Here is a 20,827-nt window from a genome sequence, read left to right on the forward strand (position 1 = left end):
CGCCCAGGGACGCTGTTATTCCTCTGGCATGTGATAGCAGTATCATGTGTGAACTGACAGAGCAGACATGCCAACATTTTTTTAGCTGCACAAGCTGTCTCAGACAAGAAAAAAACCCATCTAAATGGCCTCGGGGCAGCCAGACACAACCCCCCAAAATTACCTGTGTGCACACAGAAAATGCACGCAGATTTCCAAGCCATATGCATGGGCTTTAATCAATGAGCTCCCCTGATACATGGGAAACACTTCATTCCCAGTAATTGTCCTTTGACAGCTCTAACAAGTAGGATCTGTTCGGGATGGTAATGATTAAAATGCTGACTCACAGAGGGTTTTCCATGCTGGTGGGACTGCACCAGCTTTGTGCTCACTTGGAAGGTATTTTGCATTGCTGTTTTTTAACCAATCTGCAATTTTAATCCTCTGGTTACAAAGGGGTTGTTTGTGGCTTTGCCCAGCTGACTCCAGGCTTCCCTTGTGCAGAGTCTGGAGGTAGAGACCTCTTCCCTCACTCGCAGAGGGGCAGCAGGACAGGGAGAATCCCTGTGCTTGCTGCAGCCAGGAGCAGAGAGGAGCTGCTTTATCTCCAGGCTGGAGAAAGGAGTGACAGGTCTGCAGCAGTGGGAGCTGAGCCCACAGGCCTGCGCTTCAGACCCAGCTGAAGCAAGGTGTCAAACCCCAGGGCAGGTTGCTGGCTCTGCAGTGCTCTTGAGCATTTCATGGCAGGACAGAAAACTACTTCTCAAAGGTTCTGAGGTGCATCCCTCTGCCTGGTCACTGTGCTGCTGGCTGTGGCCACTTGCCTGCATGTGAAGATGGGGTTCTTCCATCAGTCCCCCTGCAGCAGCAGTGATTAACTCAGGGAGGTGGGGGTACCCCAGGGTCAGTCAGGGAGCTGAGAGGAGGAAAAAGGCAGCACCTCTGCATCATCTGCATCATCCAAAGATGGCTCACCATGGGCAGAGGCTGTGCCTGTGTGCCATGGGACAGTGACAGGCAGAGGCAGGGGGCTGTTTGTCACTGCTGGCACAGCACAGCACTGCTTTGGGGCCAAGCACCCTCACTGCCCTATGGAGCAGCCAAGATCCCTGCCCAGGGTGAGTCTCCCCCACTGGGACCATTCACCCACAGGAAAACAGACCAAGAAGTTTCCATGAACAACATCTCCCCATTCCTCCATCAGCTGCATCACAGCTCCTCACAACCCTTAACAATACTGGCTGTAACTACCAAAAGGCTTTTTGGGTTTCCTCTGATAAGGATTTTTCCTTTCCCAAGCACAGATGAAGGTTCAGCTGCAGCAGAGGCCCCTCGTTCCACTCAGGCTATGGGCAGCTCCTGCCTGGAGCAGCTGTGCCCGTGCTGCAGCAGCCTTCACCGAGAGGAAATTGCCAACCCCAGAAAACTGCTCCCCTAATTACAGCGTTGGATCATGGAGAAAACCACATAAATGATTCACACAGTGTTCCCAAGCTGCAGCCGCGTAAATGAGAGAGATTTCCAAATGCTACCGAGCCACGCTCGCTGGTATCAGGATGAAAATGCAGAAACTTTCATCATAAAGAGGCAAGAAGGAAAATTCCTGCCGTTAAACGCATCTCTGCAAACCAAGGAGACCTGGGAGGTCTATCCCCTATAGATCTTTACAGAAGGGTTGTTAAAACTCCTCGGGGAATTCTCATAGGAGGGAGCAGGCAGATAGCAGGGGAACTATAGAAATGCATCCGCTTGTTATTTCAGAGGGACGTGGGGATGGAGCCTCTGCTGGCAAGCAGAGGATGAAAAGGGGAAGGCAAGAGGACTTGGGGCCAGCAGAAAGGGATGGCTGGTGGCAGGGAAGAGAGTTAAAAGTGTCCCATTGTTAGGGAAGTTTGCTCTCCTTCAGACCATCCCGCTCCCAGGGACACCCGCCGCCTTTTGAAGTGCAACCTTAGGCGGTTCCTTGTCACCCATTGGAGCGGGAGCTTTTTTATCACATTAAGTCATTGGGTAGCAAATGAATGGGGGGTTTTGACTATTCACAACTTCACCTTATAAATATCAGGCTTGGAGGTTCCTGCAGCTTTGCTCCATCCCCATAGCTCACCTTGGGAAGGAGTGGAGGGAGGTGGCCCTGCTTGTGCAGAGACCTGCGGTGTGGAGAGCTACGGAGCAGCCAAAGGGATCCAACCCCACTGCTTGTGACAGCCATGAAGAGAAGCACCCTCCTCATCCTCTCCATCACGGGGGTCTACAGTGCCATTCTCCACACAGCAGCATGGTAGGGTCCAACTCGGTGGAAAGGGCATTTTTTAGAGATGCTCTTCAGCCTGTGGTAAGGTGATTTATTTTATTTTCTTTGTTTCAGGTCTGTGAATAACTTTCTGATGACAGGACCTAAGGTAATTAACATACGGACTGTCAGGGATTTAAATGGAGTGATTTTGTATTGCAAATGGGAAATAGTACTTTCCAAGGAACCAGACTTCCCAGAGCATATCGGCTCCAAGTCCTGCCAAGTACAGAGGGAAAGGACTCACAACCTGCTTATGTCTGTTTTCACTGATAAGTGCGAACACAGGAGGATTGTAACCCCGCTGTTTCCCGTGCCAGGCTTACCTGACGTACTCCAGCAGCGTGGCGGCCGGGGCGCACAGCGGGATGGAGGAGTGCAAGTTCCAGTTCGGCTGGGAGCGCTGGAACTGCCCCGAGAGCGCCCTGCAGCTCTCCACCCACAACCGGCTCCGCAGCGGTGAGTTCCCCTCACCTGCGGCGCCGCTCCCGCCCGGGATGCTCCGGTGCCAGCTGGGATGTGCCCTGCACAGAGCTGCTGCTGTGGTTGACTGATGGAGAACGGCCTTCCTGTCCCAAAAATCACTGCTGTTTTTCCTGTATCTGTATTAACTGGTGTCATAAATAGCACTAATATTTTCCTGGGATCCCAGGCTCGGTGTTGCCTGCGGTGCTGCTCCGTGGGTCTGCTCCTACCCCTTTGTGTGCAGCATTCCGGGGAGTGCAGTGTTAGAGACACCCGAGCTTCCAGTGGGGAGAAGTGCAGGAGAGGCAAAGGGAGAAACCAGTGATGTGCACTAAGAAACTGCCTTCATAAGAAAGCTGTGGATATATTTCAATATTATCTATTTCAGTGGGCAGAAGCCTCCTTTCACCCAGAGCAGCATCTCTATTTGAATCTCTTCAGAAAGCCAAAAAAGACTGCACTAGGAGTGTGAGTGCAGACAGCTGTTAGCACAGGTTCAAAGGATCAATGACCATTTTCTCTAGCAGGCAAGATCAAAGCACAACATACCCCCAGGCATGGAAGGACAGAGATGAACCGAGTGCCAGGTGAAAGGAGAAATAACTCACCTTGGCCAGAGGAGGACTATGGCATTTCCTTAAAATCTTACCCCTGGCAAGAAGTTCCATCCCCTGTATGGACACATATTGTGCCATATTATGTATGGCATAATGTGATAGCAAATTGCTGTACCCTGTGATGCTGAAGCCTGAAAAGATCCAGTCATGAGCATTTAATCTCTGTAGCACCTTACCTTTTGCAAAGAGCGGGTATTTTCTCCGTGCACTTTTGCAGCACAGGAGATCATTCCTGATAATCCGGGATTGATGTCTATATTTGCATCTGACAGCTTTTTTCCCTCCTCTCCCCCAGCTACCCGGGAAACTTCCTTTGTGCACGCCATCAGCTCGGCCGGGGTCATGTACACCCTGACCAGGAACTGCAGCCTGGGAGACTTCGAGAGCTGCGGCTGCGACGACTCCAGGAACGGCCGCGTCGGTGGGTGACCAGCCCCGGACAGACTGACCCCGTCCCTCTGTCCCCACACACAGCCCTCAGATTCAGGGCAGGATTTGGGGCAGGTCGGTGCTTAATCCTGTGTCTGTCCTGCAGGCGGCCGAGGCTGGGTCTGGGGAGGATGCAGTGACAACGTGGAGTTTGGGGAGAAGGTCTCCAAGCTCTTTGTGGATGCCTTGGAAACAGGACACGATACCCGCGCGCTGATTAACCTGCACAACAATGAAGTCGGGAGACTTGTAAGTAATAATAATAGTATTAATAATAATGTCTATATTGAAAACAATATCTAGGCTGTCCAGGTGCCCATTTTCAAGTCCCTGTGAAAATCCATGCCCAGTAGTGGTTGCATGGGGGGGGGAAAACACAGCCAGAATCTGGCCTTGAACCTCAACACAGGGAATGACAGTAAGAGTTGTTCCCCCTTCCAGCTTCTGCAGCTTTGTAATGCAGTTAACTGCTGGCACAGGGCACTTATTCAGAAATGCATGGGATTTGTACTCACCTCTAGGCTTGTCTGGTCTGTAAAACAAAGCCAGAACCACCTTCCTTACTTTCTTGCAATATGCATTTCCAAGCTCTTTGGCCAGGAAGCCAGGTGTGAGCTGGCCCTGCTCACAAGCCAGCCAGACTCACCCCCACTCCTGCCTGGGCTGTGGAAGCTCTCAGCACCTTGCCAAACCTCCTTGTCTGTAAAAACAAGGATGACAACACTTAACATACCTATCTCATAGGGTGTGTCAAGGCTTAATCTCACATAGATACCAGCGATTGGGACCTTATAAATACCAGAGGGAGATAGGCAGATAATATCTGTGAAGTGCTTGGCCTGGAGGAGATGCAGAGAGGTTGGGTATGATTATTCCAAAGTAGTTTCACACATTTTGAATGAAACTTCTGAAAGGGACGTGGGTTAATATTGGTGAGTGGTGTGAGAAGGGCATGACCTGACAAAACACTTTTTTCTTGGCCTGGATTCTCCTAGAAGGGCTGGGGACAATAGTTTGTGCCCACTTAGCTGTGGGACAGATGTTTTCCTGGAACTAAGAGCATCAGTTCTTGGAAGGACCTGAAGCCATGCCAAGCACGAGCCACTTTAGATGTAGCATCCCCAAATTACAAGTGCTGTAGAGCCTGATTTTGAGATTTCCTAATTTCTTCACCTCATCCCACTAAGGCGGTGAAAGACACAATGAAGAGAGCCTGCAAGTGCCACGGGGTGTCGGGCAGCTGCAGCATCCAGACCTGCTGGCTGCAGCTCGCCGAGTTCCGCGAGATCGGCAACTACCTGAAGCTCAAATATGACCAAGCCCACAAGCTGGAGATGGACAAGAGGCGCATGAGAGCCGGCAACAGCGCCGACAGCCGCGGGGCCACGGCAGAGACCTTCCACCACATCCACGCCACGGAGCTCGTCTTCCTGGAGGACTCCCCTGACTACTGCACCAGGAACGCCAGCCTGGGCCACCACGGCACTGAGGGCCGCGAGTGCCTGCAGACCGGCAAGAACCTCTCGCAGTGGGAGAAGAGGAGCTGCCGGCGGCTCTGCACCGAGTGTGGGCTGCGGGTGGAGGAGAGGAGGACAGAGGTGGTGGCCAGCTGCAACTGCAAGTTCCACTGGTGCTGCACGGTGCGCTGCGAGCAGTGCCGGACGCTGGTGGCCAAGCACTTCTGCACCCGCCGCGACTCCGCCGCCCCCAACCACATCAGGCAGAGGAACAGGGGCCACAGGAGATAGGGGAGGGACGCTTTGGTGGCCTCACGCTGGGGAAGGAGCGTCCCGAGGGCCGAGCGTGCACCGTGCGAGGTGCTGGGGTCTCCTGTGGATGGATGCGGTGGGATCAGGAAGCACGAGGCGCGGGCGCTGAGGGACCATGGTCCAGCTTGCTTCCAGGTTTTTTCCTCAACATTTACCAGTAGCTTCTTTCTTCTCGGGAGTCACTTTATTGTGTGTTGGACAGAGGGAGGAATTTCATGGCTTATGTGGGCTCAGCCCCTTGTGCCCTTGCCAGTCAGTGCCAGCAGTGGGGCTCCAGCCCCCGGCCACAGAGGTGGGAACAGGCGCTGCGGCCAAGAGCGGGTCCGGCCGGGTGGTCCCATCCCTGCAGCCTCAGGTCCCGGCTGTTGGTGCACAGCAGCTGCTCGGCAGCATTTCTGGAGGAAAACTTATGCACTTTGTGATGTGAGAGGAGGTTTGACAGTGTCGTGGTGTGTATTACCGCAGCTACAGCCTCCTGAGGGCTTTGAAAAGTTTACAGCCAGTGTTTACATATTTCCCTCCCCACTTTTTTTTTTTTCTCCTCCTTTTTGAATTTTGTATTTTGGCACAAAAAGCCTCACCCCAAATAGACAATAGCTTCATGTATTTGTATTGGATAAAATTAAGCAATTTACAGTTCCTAAACTTTTTTTTGTTTGTTTGTTTCAAATTAGCAGATAAGAATTCAGAATTCTTTATGCCTGATGTTGTTTATTAATAAACTGTATTATTGCTTAGCACAATCTGTTTTCACTATATATTTTGAAGGTATCCTTTAAAATTTTGGACTGTATTTTGCAATAAACCACAATGAAAATAATTGCCTTTTTCCTTTCTGGCTTCCTAGCAGCATGATTTTAGGTGCAAAATTGCCCCTTTCTGTATAAAACCCAGCACTTCCACGAATTTCCTCATCATTAATCCAAAAACCAACGAGGGCAATGAGTTCGTTCTCCTGGATCTCAGTAAATTGGCTCCAGCCTCCAGTCCCCGGAGAGTTGGCTTTCGTACCTATCGCCGTAATCTCGCCCTTTCCGAGCGCTGACTATGCAGGCACAGCCTGGCTAAAGCCGATCCCGAAGCTCCCAAAATCTCTTTAATTTGCCTCGACCCGACATCCCCCAGACAATGCGAGGCTGCCCCGCTTTGATGTGGAAAGCGTCACCATCGGCACTCACTGCAAATTTCTTGGAGGCACGAGGGGAACCCTTTGAACTGGAGCAGGAGAGAAAACTTGGGGACAGCTGTGAATGTGTCTGCGGGATCCCTGCTGCTCCGGGTGCCAACAGCCCGGACCGGGACGGGAGGGCAGGAGGGGACAGCGCTGGCGCTGCTGTGCCAGGGCAGCTCCTGCTCCTCGGAGCCAGGGCTGAGCACCACCCGCCCCCAATGTGCAGGGCAAGGATGCTCTCCAGCCAGGGGAGGAGGAGGAGGAGAGACAAGTGTAAAAATCACCCAACAGCTCTTGCCAGCACGTTGCACCCACGCTACAAATGCTTCAGTGCTATTTTATCCAGGTCTCCCTATGGCTCCCTGTGTAAACACAGCCTTGGCACACACAAGAGCCAGATCAGGGAGCTCAGCTTGCAAAACGCACATTAGGGGAGTACAGCTGGCTTCCATGCATTTATTTTATGCAAAGTGGGTTTTATTAAAGTTGGAAGGGTGACACCATCAGTTAGGGGGGCTATACTGCCTTCAGGGTAGCTATTTCTAGTAATTTATCCTACCAAATCAAAATACCCCAAGATTTTTGCACAGTGTTGCCACAACAGCAGTTGCAACCCCCAAAAATTTAGGGTGAACTGGGAGTGATAAAAACAGATAAGCAAAGCTGCTTTCCTGCATCTCGAGCACTGTTGACTTGTCTGCACAAATATTACCCCCAGACTCTCTTTTTGTATTGGTTTGGACTGTGCTCCAGAACCCCAGCAGCTGCAGGCACAGGGTACCACCAAAATCCTGCAAAATGAGATTATACATATCATAGGACAGTCCCTATTAATGTGCTCTCAGAAGAGGGAAACTATTTTACCAGGGTAACTCCCAAGCACACATAAAAACCCTCCTGCTGCATACCAGCAGCAGGTTAATAAAGCACACAGGTAAATCCCAGGAGATGAGGGCTCCCAGTGAGCAGGAATGGGCAGCACATGCTATGTATCATCTTACCCATTTCTCTGCAGCATCTTTCCAAAGTGACATTAACACAGAAAATAAGAAGCAAGAGATTTGTAGGTGGCAACAGCACCAGACCTTTGTCCTACAGAGGCTCCATCCCAGGGAAATGGGCTGGAGAGGGAAGTAGGAATTCCACTGCCGAGACCAATCCTGCTCCCACTGAGCCCTTCCATTCCCACCGACTCAGCATTCATACCCACCCCATTGTATTTAAATGCTGGAGATGAACTGTCCTCCCTTAAATTTGTCATCAAAGCCATTTACATTTCTGGTTCCCAGACTCTCTAAGGCAACGAGCAAATCACACCCAAAAGCCAGAGACCAAATGTACACTGAAGCAAACTCAAGAGAAAGTTACACACCATCCCATGACACACATTGCCTTTCTCTTTTTGTACCTTGCAGAGACAATACGAAGACCGAACAAATACAAAAATCAACTCTATGGCTTGGAGTGGCACTTTGCCAGAGATATTACAGTCCTGGAGAAGCTGAAGCTTCCTTATCCTCCCCCTTGTTGCTTGGATACAAGAGTCATCAATTCTCACTACATTCACTACAAAACAATAGAAATTCAGGATCATCTTAATCCATCACAGCACTGTCAGGGAGCCCTGACACCCCTGCCTGCTGCTGTGGCTTCTGTAATAACCCTCACAAATGCCATGGGGCACAGGGTAACAAACTCTGAGGATGCCACAGGACTGAGCTCACCATGTCAGCTGTGATTTTACCTGGGCAGCTTTTTTATCCCTGCAGAGCATTTCAAAGTAAACACGAGCACACACAGCAGAGCACAGTACTGTCACTGGCTGCTCTGCGAAGGCTCCTTCTCCCACCACAGCCAAAGAGCTCTTGCAGGGACTGGTGGTGCCTTCAAACCTGCACGTGTTTGCTTATGATCACACCAAGTCAGCTCCAGTTTGGGCACTGATCCAAATCACCTGTAACTCACTGCACACCTGGAAGAAGGGATGGGCTGGCTCTCTAAAGCCTTGAGGAGCAACCTGACCACTGTCCCACAGATCCTAATTACAACAAAAAGCCAAAAAATCTTAATCTGGGCTAGGTGCTGCATGAATGCAAAATCTTGCTGCCTGTCCCTCAAGAGCTGTCAGCACTGCTTCTCCCCTGGAGCAGGGGCACTTTAGCCAGGGCTGTGGAGCTGCTTGGATATTTCTGGAGCAGCATCTTCATGTTTGATCAGCCACTGACATGGCTAGAGCATCCTCTGTGATGAGAAATCTGTGGATCAGCTGTGGGATCAGCTCAGAATCACCACTGCCTTTCTGGAGATTTAACACCAGTGTCCCCCCAGTGTATTCGTGCCTTTATTGTGGGAGAGGGATGGTTTGCAATCCATTTGTAGTGAGAAAGGGAAACATGCTCCAAATGATGAAATAATATATTTCAGCTACAGCATTAGCACAGACCAAGGCAGGTTTATGTCAGAGGTGCCTGCTCAACTAACACAGGGTCAGAAGGTCAGTGTTGGGGTGCTCATACCATGATAACAGCCCAGGCTAAGCCCACAAGCTTTCCCAGCCCTTCCCATCTAACCCAGGACTGTCCCTGTCCCTGTTTCACCAGCTGCCTCTTGGCCATGCTGTGCTGCTGTCCAGGATGGACACTTTTCTTCTGGTTTCTCCTTCCCAGCAGGTGGAAGTGCCTGCACAGCCTCACTCCCCTTCAGGCAGGAGCATGGGCATGGCTCAGTGCCCTTGGCTGGGGTCACCTCCTTCGGTGCATGCAGGAAGGTGAACTTTGGGGTGCAGGTGCCAGCCTGTTCCAATGCAGACAGACAGCTCCTCCCCAGGGCTGCCCAGCACGCAGAGCCAGCCTGGGGACTCAGGATGTCACCTGGCACAGGAGCTGCATCTGTGCTGCTTCCTTTGCTCCCTCTCCCAGAAGAGAGTGCAGGGATGGCCCTGGCAGGGAATTCACACCATCATTGCCACCGTGTGCCCCTGCAGCCCCTCCCAGCAGGCTGCCAGGGACCCTTCTGCTCAGAGATTGAGGCAGCTGCCCCAGGCTCTCCCCTCAACGGGTCACACTGCTGCACAGTGACCATCAGCAAGCAGAGAATCAAATTTATTAATACACAAAGTGCAGGTTCTGCAGATGATTTTGCAGAGCAGTCTGGAGGTGGATGGATTTTGGGCACTGCTCCCTCCTGCCCTGATCCCACCCCAGCTGGGGGCTGTTCCCTCCCCTGAAACCCCACCACATCCCACCAGCATCCCTCCTTTCCCCCAGCCTGCTTCCCTTCAGCTGTTAAACTCCATGCCTGCTGGATTACCTTTAAATTATGCCCCCAGTGCCCTTTCATGGATTATAATTCTGTATGAGATGTTTGTGCTGTATCCTCCCCCAGTATTAAAGTGTCAGGAGTGTATCCCCAGGCCATCCATCTTCAACACTTCCGCAAGGGCTTGGCAATTCTCTGACATGAATATTATGGCTCTCCATGCAGAGCCTCCATCACTCAAGCTGACAAGTGTTAGAATCTCCTCTCTTGAGCAGGGTAAGTGACCTTTTCATATGCAGCGTAGATTCCCGGTCACGCTGCATCTGCTGCAGGGAAACCATCTAGTGCCAGCAATTCCCTAAAGTCTTAAAAGTCTTAAAAAACAAGTCACAGGTCCTTTTCCACTTGCAAAACCAACCCTTAGCAGAAAAAAAGTTAAAGGGCCTGAATCAGCCCCTGGCTACCTGCTGCTAGTGCCAGTCCCAGAGAGGAGGATGAAAAAGCATCCATTCCATGCCTTCTGTGGGATTTATCAGCAGGAATTTTCAGGGAAAGATGGGAACATTTGGGTGTCTGGCTTGTTGGAGCATACAAGAAAGACTTTTGTGACCAGTTAGTGACTTGGAAACCTCAACTCTATCTTTCAACAATATATTTTTAAGTGACATGCTTGAAGTTAAATCCCCACCAAAGCTGCTGAACTCCTGGGCTTCTCACAGTTGTGTGCAGGAGCTTCCCTCTACCTGTGCCTAGGGAGAAGCTGAGGAAGAAAACAACCTTTAAAGCTCTTTTCCAGCTCTGACTTCCCAGCTGTGCTGCCCTCCAGTCCATGTTACCGACAGAGATTGAATCCCCTGGAGCTGAACTCTGTGTGAATCAAGTTAAATCCCTCCTACAAAATTCACACGTTACCCCAAGCCTTTGGCTAAAGGGGTGCCTAATTTTTTTGTTCTCTAGAGGGCAAAGGGACTTTCAGAGCAACTTTGCCACCTTTCCCTTGCAGAGGGACTTGTGCTGGCTCACTGCCAGCACAGAGAAACGAAAACTTGTTAACACCTTTTCGGCTCCCTCTTAATAAAGTCAGGGCAATTAACAGCTTCACTATTTACAAAACAAATCCTCTTTGCAACACCTGAGAAAAAGAGTTACAAGTGTTTCCCAAACATTTCTCAGCTGGGGAGGACACCTACAATAACTGTCTGCTGGGATGAGCTGCATCTGCTTTCCCTGGCTGGGGAGCCCGTGCTTCCCATGGAATGCTGCATATTCAGTATGAATTCATGCTGCACTTCCAGCCAGGACTCCTGATCAAGCACAAGTCTACTGGGAAAGGTTCCAAAGGTTTCTCCAAGGAGAAGGAGGTGTACAGGGAGCCAGGGTGTCAATTTATTGCCCACTTGCTGGTCCATATTTCTGGTATGGCCTCATGGTACTAGAGGTGGACATAGAGCAGGTTGGTCCCCTCCAAAACTGTCCCCAGGGGTGGCTGGGAGAGGGTTGGTAATGTACAGTGTATTTACACCTCTGCAGGGGGGTCACAAGATCCCCCACATCCTTTTCTGGTTCCCTGCTCTCTCCTAGGATACAATCCACTTTGCAAATCACTGCTGGCTTACAGTGCAGTAAATTCCCCCTTTTCAAGCCTCAAGGAGATGAGCCATATAACAGAAGATTGACAGATTAGAGAAAATCAGAAAAATGTAACTTGCTATGTACTTTGGAAGTTCCTTTCCTTTTCCCTTTCCCTTCCCCTTCCCTTTTGCTCTCCTATCCCATTCCTCCTTTACCAGACACACAGAGTGGCTCATATTTTATGAACAAGAAGGATGAGGTGCTCCCTAATTAAATGATTATTTATCTATAGAGATGGCTGCTGGGACAGCTTCACACCAGAGCTCTCCCAGACATAGTGGACTTGCTCCAAACACTTCTGGAGATTAGAAAAGACCCTTTTAAAGTGTGCACCAGGACCCACACTCATTCCTCCCAGAGGGTCTGAAACACAGAGAGGAAAGGAGAGGGAGTTGATGGTAACTCTAAGAGAAGCAAGGACCAGAGATTGATGGCCACAGCTAAGAAATGTTCATCAAATGCAGTCAGGATGCAAAGATGACTTGCAATCACATGGGACAGAGTGAGTCAGAGCCAGCAAATGGAAGAGACTAAGTCTGAATCTGTCACAGAACAGGACAGTGGAGCTGTACAAGCCATAGGACATGATGGGAAATAGATATGGACATCTCTAATAGTATTTTAGCTATTCTTTTTCTTTCTCTCTATTCTTTCTTCAGTGTCCCTTGTGGGCACGGCCAGGAGAGAATAGCTCGTCAGGGGACATGTGAGCACAGAGCCTGGACAGTAAAGGGCCTTTCATTTCCTCCTCTGATGCTTTCAACAGCACACGGGATGCCATAAAAGATGGTAATGACGAGGTCAGTAGAAAGACTGTAAAACAGTGGGGAGAGGCACAAGGGTTACCTCACTTGGGCTCAAACTCAGGCCATGCATGGGCTGAGTTTGCTGGTTGTAAGCTGTGCCTGGGACCATGGCTGCACTGCCTGTCCCATCTGGCCTGGCTGCCAGCACTCAGAGCTGTGATGAGGTACCTGGTCTGAAATGCTGGGTTGTGATGTCAGTGGGACTCTCTTTATTGACTCAGATCAAGCCTGGACACATTTATTCTCTCACATTTCTTCTCAATTCCACAGGCTTTTCTAACTCACAGAGCTGTGGCTCCTGGCCTGACACTTCTAGGGGATCATCCATCAAGGGCAGAGTCAGCAGTTTTAAAGACAGCAATTTCTATTTCTCTCCCTTTTGCCCAGTGCCTTGAAGCTAAACCTATTCTGGCCCAGTTCTTCATTCCCACTCCTGCCAGGCAGACTTCTGCTGGCCAGCTGCCATCAGCTGTGACAGGGACAAGGCACCTCCTCCCTAAGTGGATTTTGAAGCCAATGAGCAGGAGAATAATTAAATTAACTCAGTCCCAAATACCTCCCAAGGTGCCAAGCATTCCCAGCATTACAGCTGCACCACAGGTGTTGGGAGAGCAGGTAATTCCAGTCAGGGGCAGGCTGCAGATGTGGCTCCTGGGGGCATCTCTGCTGGCACAGGAGCACCAGCCAGTCCTGGGCAGGAGTGCTGGGAAGAGATTCTCAGGATGGCTCTGCTCAAACCAGCTTGAGTCCAAGAGTAAGACAATACTTTTATGCTTTGATGTGCTTAAGGTATTAAGATTTATCCCAGGGCAAACACAGTTGTTCTTCCCAGCCCGGACTATTTCACTCTCCTGTTTCTTGCTTGTCCCATGGGCTTTTCCCCACAGGGTGTGAGCGCTGTCATCTCAGGTCTCAGCCTCTGTTTTACCAAACAACCTGCTATTTGAACTCCCTGAGAAACATCTACAGCAAAAATTGATTTATTTCTCTTATCTACTACAGGCCATGAGACTTGAATCTGGAATTCAGGAATGATCAGGTCACAGCCTGCACTCAGCTCCAGCTCCAAGGTGTGCATGGGGAGCCTGGCCCAGCTCTGGCCAGGGTGGAGGCAGGGCAGAGGACATCCCCACTGAGAGCTTTATCTCACCCATCACCAGAGAGCTCACAAATCACTGTCCAGTCCCTTTCAAGCACTTGGGAGCACTAAATTTTACCTCTTGTATCCAGACACCATCCAATCTCCCAGGACCAGGCCAGGTACATTGATAAGGAGATAGTGTAAATGGTCAAACAGGATGGAGCCAAAATTCACAATTTCCTGTGCTTTAACTTAGCAAGTGCCATATCAACAGGGAAGTCTCTTGGATTATCTCCCATTCCAAAGGGGGCTGTTGTGGCCAAGACCTGCCATTGTACTGCTTCAGTGTAGAGGATCTCTAGTTTCATGTTACACTAAGTGCAGAGTGCTCTGTACATTTTCAGGACAAATTTAATTACAACTATGATCCAATAAATATTTGGGAAGAGTAACAAACAGTGCCACAAAGAGAACAGAGGGGCAGTCAGCTCCGTCCAACTCCTCAGAGTTTTAAATGGTCTCAGGGGAACTTCCACTCTCTCTGTCCTGTGCAGAAGATAAAATTAATTTCCATATCATCCTGATTAGTTCAGTATCATATAAACTATCCTGCCTCCTAACCAAGCTAACCACTAACAAACCCCTTCAACTCATTCTCTTGGCTGCAAGCAGACACTGACCTCACCCCAGGGAACTATTTTCCTGGAGATGACTTCGGGCACTAAATATGCAGCTACATCTTAGTAGGTTATTAAATCCACATGTGAAAATAAACTCATCTATCATCTCATGCATGTGGTTTAGCTTCATTTTAAGAAGATATAAATGTACTAGAGCACCCATTAAAGCAATTTATATGTCTTGCTTTATTTTACCAGACAGGACATTTCTTCCTTGGAGATTACTGGCTTTTGGAAAAACATATCAACTAAGGAGTCATGGAATAACAGAATTAACCTTCAGGTGCTACTCCTTGAACAAACACAACCCTAACCTGCATTTTGAAGGATGGGTAACTTTTTTGAACAGGCCCTTTCAACTTCAAGCCATTTCTTTTCAAAGCCACATGGTGACACCAAGACCCAGAGGCTGGAAAATGAAAGCAGAAAGCAGCAAAGCTCTGCTGAGATGAGCTCCACAAGCATTCGAGTGCCAGAGACAGGCAGAGAGCAAGGGGCATTCCCTGCTCACCCATGGCAGCAGTGTGCCCAGAGGGACCAAACACAAAGCCTCCTTTTCTGAGACACCAGGGCAAACACTTCTCTGCTGCCTGAAAGACATGAACACTTGAGACAGCTAAATAAATGAAACCAGAAAAGATCATTAGAGATAAAACAACCAAAATCCTTTAAAAAAGGTTTGGATGTGCTAGTCATCCTTCTTAACTCCAGCTGTGTCCCTGTCACCATGGACATATTGGCTTTCACCCTGCTCCTCAAAGGTTTGAGTGCTAATCCACCCACCAGTCCTTGAGAAATACACCCCCTGGAGACATCACCTGTGTTAGAATAGTCCTCACTTCCCAACAACAGCACTTTATGGCCCTGGCTGCCTCTGCTATGGCATGTTTTCCATTGCAAGTTTCACTGTGACAAATTACAAACTATTTAAAAACACTCCTTCCACATTAATCATGTAAGAGGAACAAAATACTTTGTGCCAACATTCTGACACTTGCCTTGGAAGCTCTTTTCTCCTGGAGAGTGGAGCCCATTGGTTTGCCAGAGCAAGATAATCAAAGTACAATCATCACATCAAGCTTGGACATCTCAAGGAGAGATGTACAAGAGAAGGCTGTAAGAAAAGAAGCAAATTTATGCTGCCTGCAGTGATGAAGACAAATGTATTGATTGGACCTGAAGGGATGTAAGAGAAAAGGCTTATTTTCTGTAGAGCAAACCATTAGAATTAAGAAGGTCCCATTTCTTCTCTCATCCCCCAGAGCCTTACTAGCTTAGCTGAATGGGTTAATTGTGACTCATCTTATTATTTCTTCCAAAGAAAATATCCAAAATGTTACTGCATTCCCCTTGGATATCTGCACCTCCTGCTGTGGTCTGAACTTAAGACACTAGAGGAGCTGCAATATTAGCTGCACTGGAATGTTTTGGTTTTCCCTTGCAAAACAGCCCCATCTCTCCAAGTGTGAATGTGCTTCAGTTACCTAAATATACTTGAGAGGAGCAAAAAGAAAGGAAATTTCCATTTTTTACACTTAACTGAAGAATTCCCATTGTTGTTGAAAGCAAACAAAAAGGGGGATGCCTCAACATGTTCCCCTGCCACTATGGACCAAGGGAAGAAAAACTTTTAGAAGACAATTTTTTTCTATAAAAAAAGAAGCAAATTCTCATCAGCAATGTGTCACCTCTGGACCACTGTGGAAATCCTACGGCCTCCATGAACAGAAACACTTTAATGGTACACATAAAAACCATACTATATTTTTGGAAAACTCCCCTGGCACCAATACAGCTATTTCACATCCACAGGTGGGTTGGCACACACAGATGGTGACAATTATTCTGTATTTAAACCTTCTCAACCTTAAAGGAAAGCCTGTAGCAGAATTTTAAATTAATACTAGGTGACAATGAAACTATTAATTTTTATTGGAACTGGATAGATAGATAGATAGATAGATAGATAGATAGATAGATAGATAGATAGATAGATAAAGATCCAATTTCTTGTCAGTACAAGGGAATGAAAATCAAAAGCTGCCAGTTTGTACTCTAAGGATGTTACAATCTCAGGTCAAATTAACACCTGAGTCAAATACCAAATTTGACCCAAATATTTGGGTCAAATACCCAAATTAATATAATCTGTCAGAATTCACCTCAGTAGAATTAAACCAGATGATAGGACCCAAGGACAAGACCAAACACCATCTTCTGCAGCAAATCTCTAAAAGCACACATAAAATAGTTCAACTTAAAAATATACTTTACCTTACACCTTTTCCCTCATGTCAGCTGATGAAAGTCACATCAACTGTTTGCACCTAGAAAGAAACCCACCAACTGGAGCAGAATAAAAATAGCAACAAATTTTAGTTGTCCTGTCAGCCTTTGGTCTCCATGCCCAGGCCAGTCCTCCTGAGTTCTCCGAGTCCTCTGAGCTGAGAGGAGCTCAGTCAGAGTATCTGAAGGTGGATGTCCTGGTTTAGAGAAACATTTCATTTCTGTGTTGTTGGAACAGAGGAAGACAGAGCAGAGGATCACACATGTCCTCATTTGGCTTTTTCTCTACCTGTTGCACAGCTCTAAACAAATAGAGCTGTGTTAGCAAACACTGTGTGATTGTCCCTTGGATCATCACCTTTGGTGGCTGTAGACAACAATACAGAACAGGAAACAAAAGAAAACAGTTGGAGGTGCAGCTGGGGCAGAGGAGCATGGATCCTCCCAGCCACAGACTCATCTGTACCCTGGAGAGGAATTACTCCCACCTAGGAGTTGTACTCAAACCTCTAATCCCATACACAACTTCACAGCTGTGCCAGCTCTGCTTGTTTCCACTCCCAGAGATGAAAGAAAACTGACCACTAATTTTTGATGCCTGCTTTATGAAGTCAAAAAGTGATTAACAGACTTGCAACAGCATTACTACAGTGATAGAGCTATCTTCATTAAAACCTCATACCACAGGGAGAAACCCTATGCACATATTCAAGTAGAAAAGCCTCCAAAGAAATGATTCACCATGTAAGGTACCAAGTGATCCAAGCACCAAACCACTGGCAGACCTTGAGAACACAGGTGTTAAACTCTCCATTCCTACCTCCAGGCAGGCACTTTCACAGAGCACATGCAGTAACAATCTGCTCATGCATTTGCCCCTATTTTCCACGATTCCCTGATTCTAAATACTCCTGCTGCTCCAAGGCAGGACCCAAGGAGTCTTTTCACATCTCCATTCCTTATCTTCACACCTGTGTACTGCCAGTTCCTTTGTACATCATTGCCCATCCACTGAGGAGAGATATTATAAAGAAACCAGGTATCATTATTAAAACCATGTTCATGGATGACTTAAAATTGTTTATTCCAGGAATCCCAAATCACCTTAAAAAGGAACATTTTGCAGAGAAACAGAACAACTTGTTAAGATATATCATGGCTGCTTTGTGCTGTGATGGGTAATGACTAATTAATACCAATAACGCTAAGTTTGGAGAATGCCTCAGCACTGGGTCAGCACTCTGGTAAGGCAATGTTTTATTGCAGCTCATTAAAGGAGAAAAAAAAGCAATAAAAGGCTTAAGAACCATCACAGATCCTGACTATATGAAGCTAATAAACAGTATGATAAACTATCATTTACATGAATAAGAAAAGGAATGGACATTTCATTTCCTATGCCTTTGTTGCTTCCATTCAGTTGCACTGATGGGGCAATTTGGGGAAGACCCACAGAGCCTGTTTACAAGAGAACTTTGCAAAACAAAGACAGTCACGGTCAAAACTTTGCTGGTCAATTCAGTATATGTACATGGAAGAGCTGGGAAGAAAACAAGTATTCTGAAATAGGGATAGTTGAGTTGGAAGTGGTAACTAGCAGGGAAGGATCTCATGGCTATCTAGATGTGTGGTGGCCACAGAAAAAGCATCTAGTTTTCAAACAGAGATTTGATCAAACTTTCTTCATCCAGACAAAAATACCATTGCACAACTCCCTGAGCAAAGTGGCAACTGCCAAAGTGCTCTGCATGAAGGGAACAGCATTGCCCAAGCCTGGCCCCTGAGAAATCAGGCACAAGGTCTTTTCTTTCCTTAAATGTGGAAAATGTACCATGCCAGCCCTTGAAAATACATTTCAAACGCACATACACCATCTGAGCAGCTCCCAGAAACGATCCCATTTTCCCTCTTTCTTTTAACTAACAGAATGGAATTGCTCTGGGTTTACAACGAAGGCACCTAAAAGCACAGTTGAAACCACTGTTTTTAAGAAGACCTCGCTATGCCATAACTTTTCACAGTTCAGTTGCTAAATTACACATTATAAAAATAAGTAAGTGCAATTGAGAGACTGTGTTAATCTCAGAAGTTTAAACACTGCTCTGTAATGACTGCTTTATAGTGGCCCATAGTAAAGTGCTTTATGGGGCGTGCAGGAGATTTGTCCGCACGCGTCCGTTAAACACTCCTGGGAATTTTCTCACACAGAGAGACCAGGCCTGGCACAAAACTAAACATGGACAAAACACTGCCTCATTCACACGGCACCAGGAATGCCACCCAGTAAGAAAACACTTTACAACACCTAAGAGAGATAAGAACTCCTAGCCAAGCCAGGATAGCAATAAGATGTTGCTTTTGAAAAAGCAGAATTTCCTAACCTGACAATCCATGCAGATTCCGGAAGCATGACAAAAACACAACTGTCCCCTAGCAAGGAGATGAGAGCTTAAGCATTGATTATGAAGAGATGATAAAGAAGAATGGATGGTTTGTAGAGTAGTTTACTAAAGCCAGGAGAATTTAGATCCAAATTAGGTTCTTGCACATAAAAATTCCCTGGAATTTAGGCTGAGTTCACATGTGATTACTCGCTCAGGCAGTCTGCAGCTGACAGACTGCACCCAACTGCCTTTTCTCTCTGGCCAAACAGGATCCATCCAGGTTGACTCCTATCCCAGGTGACTTTTCAATAAATTAAATATTATGGTAATGAAGTTGCAGACATGGTAGCAGAGCTGTGTTTTGGTTTTATTTTTTTAATAATCATGCTTCTGAATAGCACCACAGCTAAGCAAGATGGGGTTCTCAGGGGTTCTCAAGGGACTTGATGTCACACTAGACAAGTATAAGCACACCAAGCAAGGCACTGCATGAAGATCCGTGTGAGAAAGCATTGCCTCCCTCAGCACTAAAACACTCACAAGCACTGAAGTGAATTCTTGATCCTTCAGTGTTACCATTATTAGAGTATCATTCACCCACTTGTCTGCAAACTGCCTTCTTCTCCCACCAACTATTCTGTCTCACAACAATGCCTCATTTCTGGCTCCGAAGACCAACAAAAAGCTCTCCCCTGAGTTTTGGCAGTGTCCCCATGATCACTTGGCAGGTGGCAGCATGACAATGATTTGACAGGCATCCCCCCACGGAGGCTGCACGCATCAGTCACGCTGCTGACACACTCCACACCCGGAGGAGCTCATCCACACCAGGGGCCGTTTCCAGGTACAGGCAGCTGCTCTTGATGGACCATCCTAAAGCAGCAGGTTGTCCTGTTTCACTAACAGCAGAAACAGGAAGCCCCTCTTTGCTGTGATGGTGCTGGTGACACTGCCATGCTGGCTTGTGCCAAGTCTGCTTGAGTAAAGCAAAGCAGCTTTGCTTTGAGTAGAGAGGACTGAAGTCCTATTTCTAGCCCAACGACAAATCTACTAAAAGCAAATAGCACTGCAAAAACAATTGCAAGTTATCTTTTTATGATAATCTTTTCATGATGTGCAAAAAGTCTTTTCAACAAAAAAAATTATTTCTCTTCTGATTTTGTTTTTCTAAAGGAAACTGAAGAACCACAACGTTTTCAGAGGATGAGATGTTGTCGGGTACCACCAAAAAAATAGCCAACATTTACTGTGCAGAACACAAATCATCTTGATCTGAATACTCTGATTGAATGAATGAACACTGACCCTCATCAACTGTTGTTTAAAGGATGGTCAGAATTAATAGCTTAAACGAAGGAATAAACACACCTTTTCCTACATGAGAAAAGCAGGGGTTTGCAAATCTCCATGAAACAATCTTAAATCTCCTGAATGACAATCACAGGCTCTGGCCAGTGACTCATTTCTGAAGCTTGGCACGCTGGAAAGCTCTGACAGATACAGGCAATGGGAAACTGCCTTTGACTGAGGCTTCTGCCATCTTTAAAATATGTCCAAGGTTCCTGGCAGTTTAACTCTTCCTGAAGATAATAAATCCCTTGTGAGACAGGAAGGCTGAACAATCACATACTCAAGACTAGCTCAATCTGTATAGCTCCAAGAACAACTTCCAGTGCAGGTGATAGCAAGCATATGATAAGTAAAGTTCCAGGAGGAACTCTGTTGAAAAAACAGAATTATGGGAAACAGACTGAACTGCTCATTTTATGGACATAGCTCTATTCCAGCACTCAGTCAGTAAAACTGAAATAAACTCCCTCAAAGTTAAAAATGCCCAATAGAACTCAATGGCAAGGTAATTATTTTGACTTGACAGAGGGAGAGGACAGGTCACTTGTTCCCACAGAGAATATCTCACCTTGCTGATATCAAATGGAAACACTTATTTCAGTTAATCTGAGTTTTCTTCCCAAA

The 20,827-nt window shown here is 47.4% G+C and overlaps 1 protein-coding gene and 1 long non-coding RNA gene across 2 annotated transcripts; both read left to right on the plus strand.

Annotated features, from left to right (window-relative positions):
* On the plus strand, positions 1-9,315 carry WNT8A (Wnt family member 8A). The gene is made up of 6 exons (XM_021552209.4): positions 1-2,263; positions 2,351-2,384; positions 2,596-2,734; positions 3,653-3,778; positions 3,893-4,035; positions 4,974-9,315. Exons 1-6 carry the CDS (start codon positions 2,193-2,195, stop codon positions 5,532-5,534), a joined length of 1,074 nt encoding a protein of 357 aa, XP_021407884.1. The 5' UTR covers positions 1-2,192; the 3' UTR covers positions 5,535-9,315.
* Positions 9,316-11,002: 1,687 nt separating this feature from the next.
* On the plus strand, positions 11,003-14,745 carry LOC146766181 (uncharacterized). The gene is made up of 3 exons (XR_014958314.1): positions 11,003-11,437; positions 12,276-12,416; positions 12,693-14,745. It is a non-coding gene; the product is annotated as an uncharacterized LOC146766181 (long non-coding RNA).
* Positions 14,746-20,827: the final 6,082 nt, after the last annotated feature.

Source organism: Lonchura striata, chromosome 13, assembly GCF_050655825.1.
Source record: "Lonchura striata isolate lonStrDom1 chromosome 13, ASM5065582v1, whole genome shotgun sequence".
Lineage (NCBI taxonomy): Eukaryota > Metazoa > Chordata > Aves > Passeriformes > Estrildidae > Lonchura > Lonchura striata.

Coding starts and splice junctions, on each gene's coding strand:
- WNT8A (XM_021552209.4), top strand. CDS start 2,193: ATGAAGAGAAGCACCCTCCTCATCCTCTCCATCACGGGGGTCTACAGT. Junction 2,264..2,350: donor ATTCTCCACACAGCAGCATG/GTAGGGTCCAAC, acceptor TCTTTGTTTCAG/GTCTGTGAATAACTTTCTGA. Junction 3,779..3,892: donor CTCCAGGAACGGCCGCGTCG/GTGGGTGACCAG, acceptor TCTGTCCTGCAG/GCGGCCGAGGCTGGGTCTGG.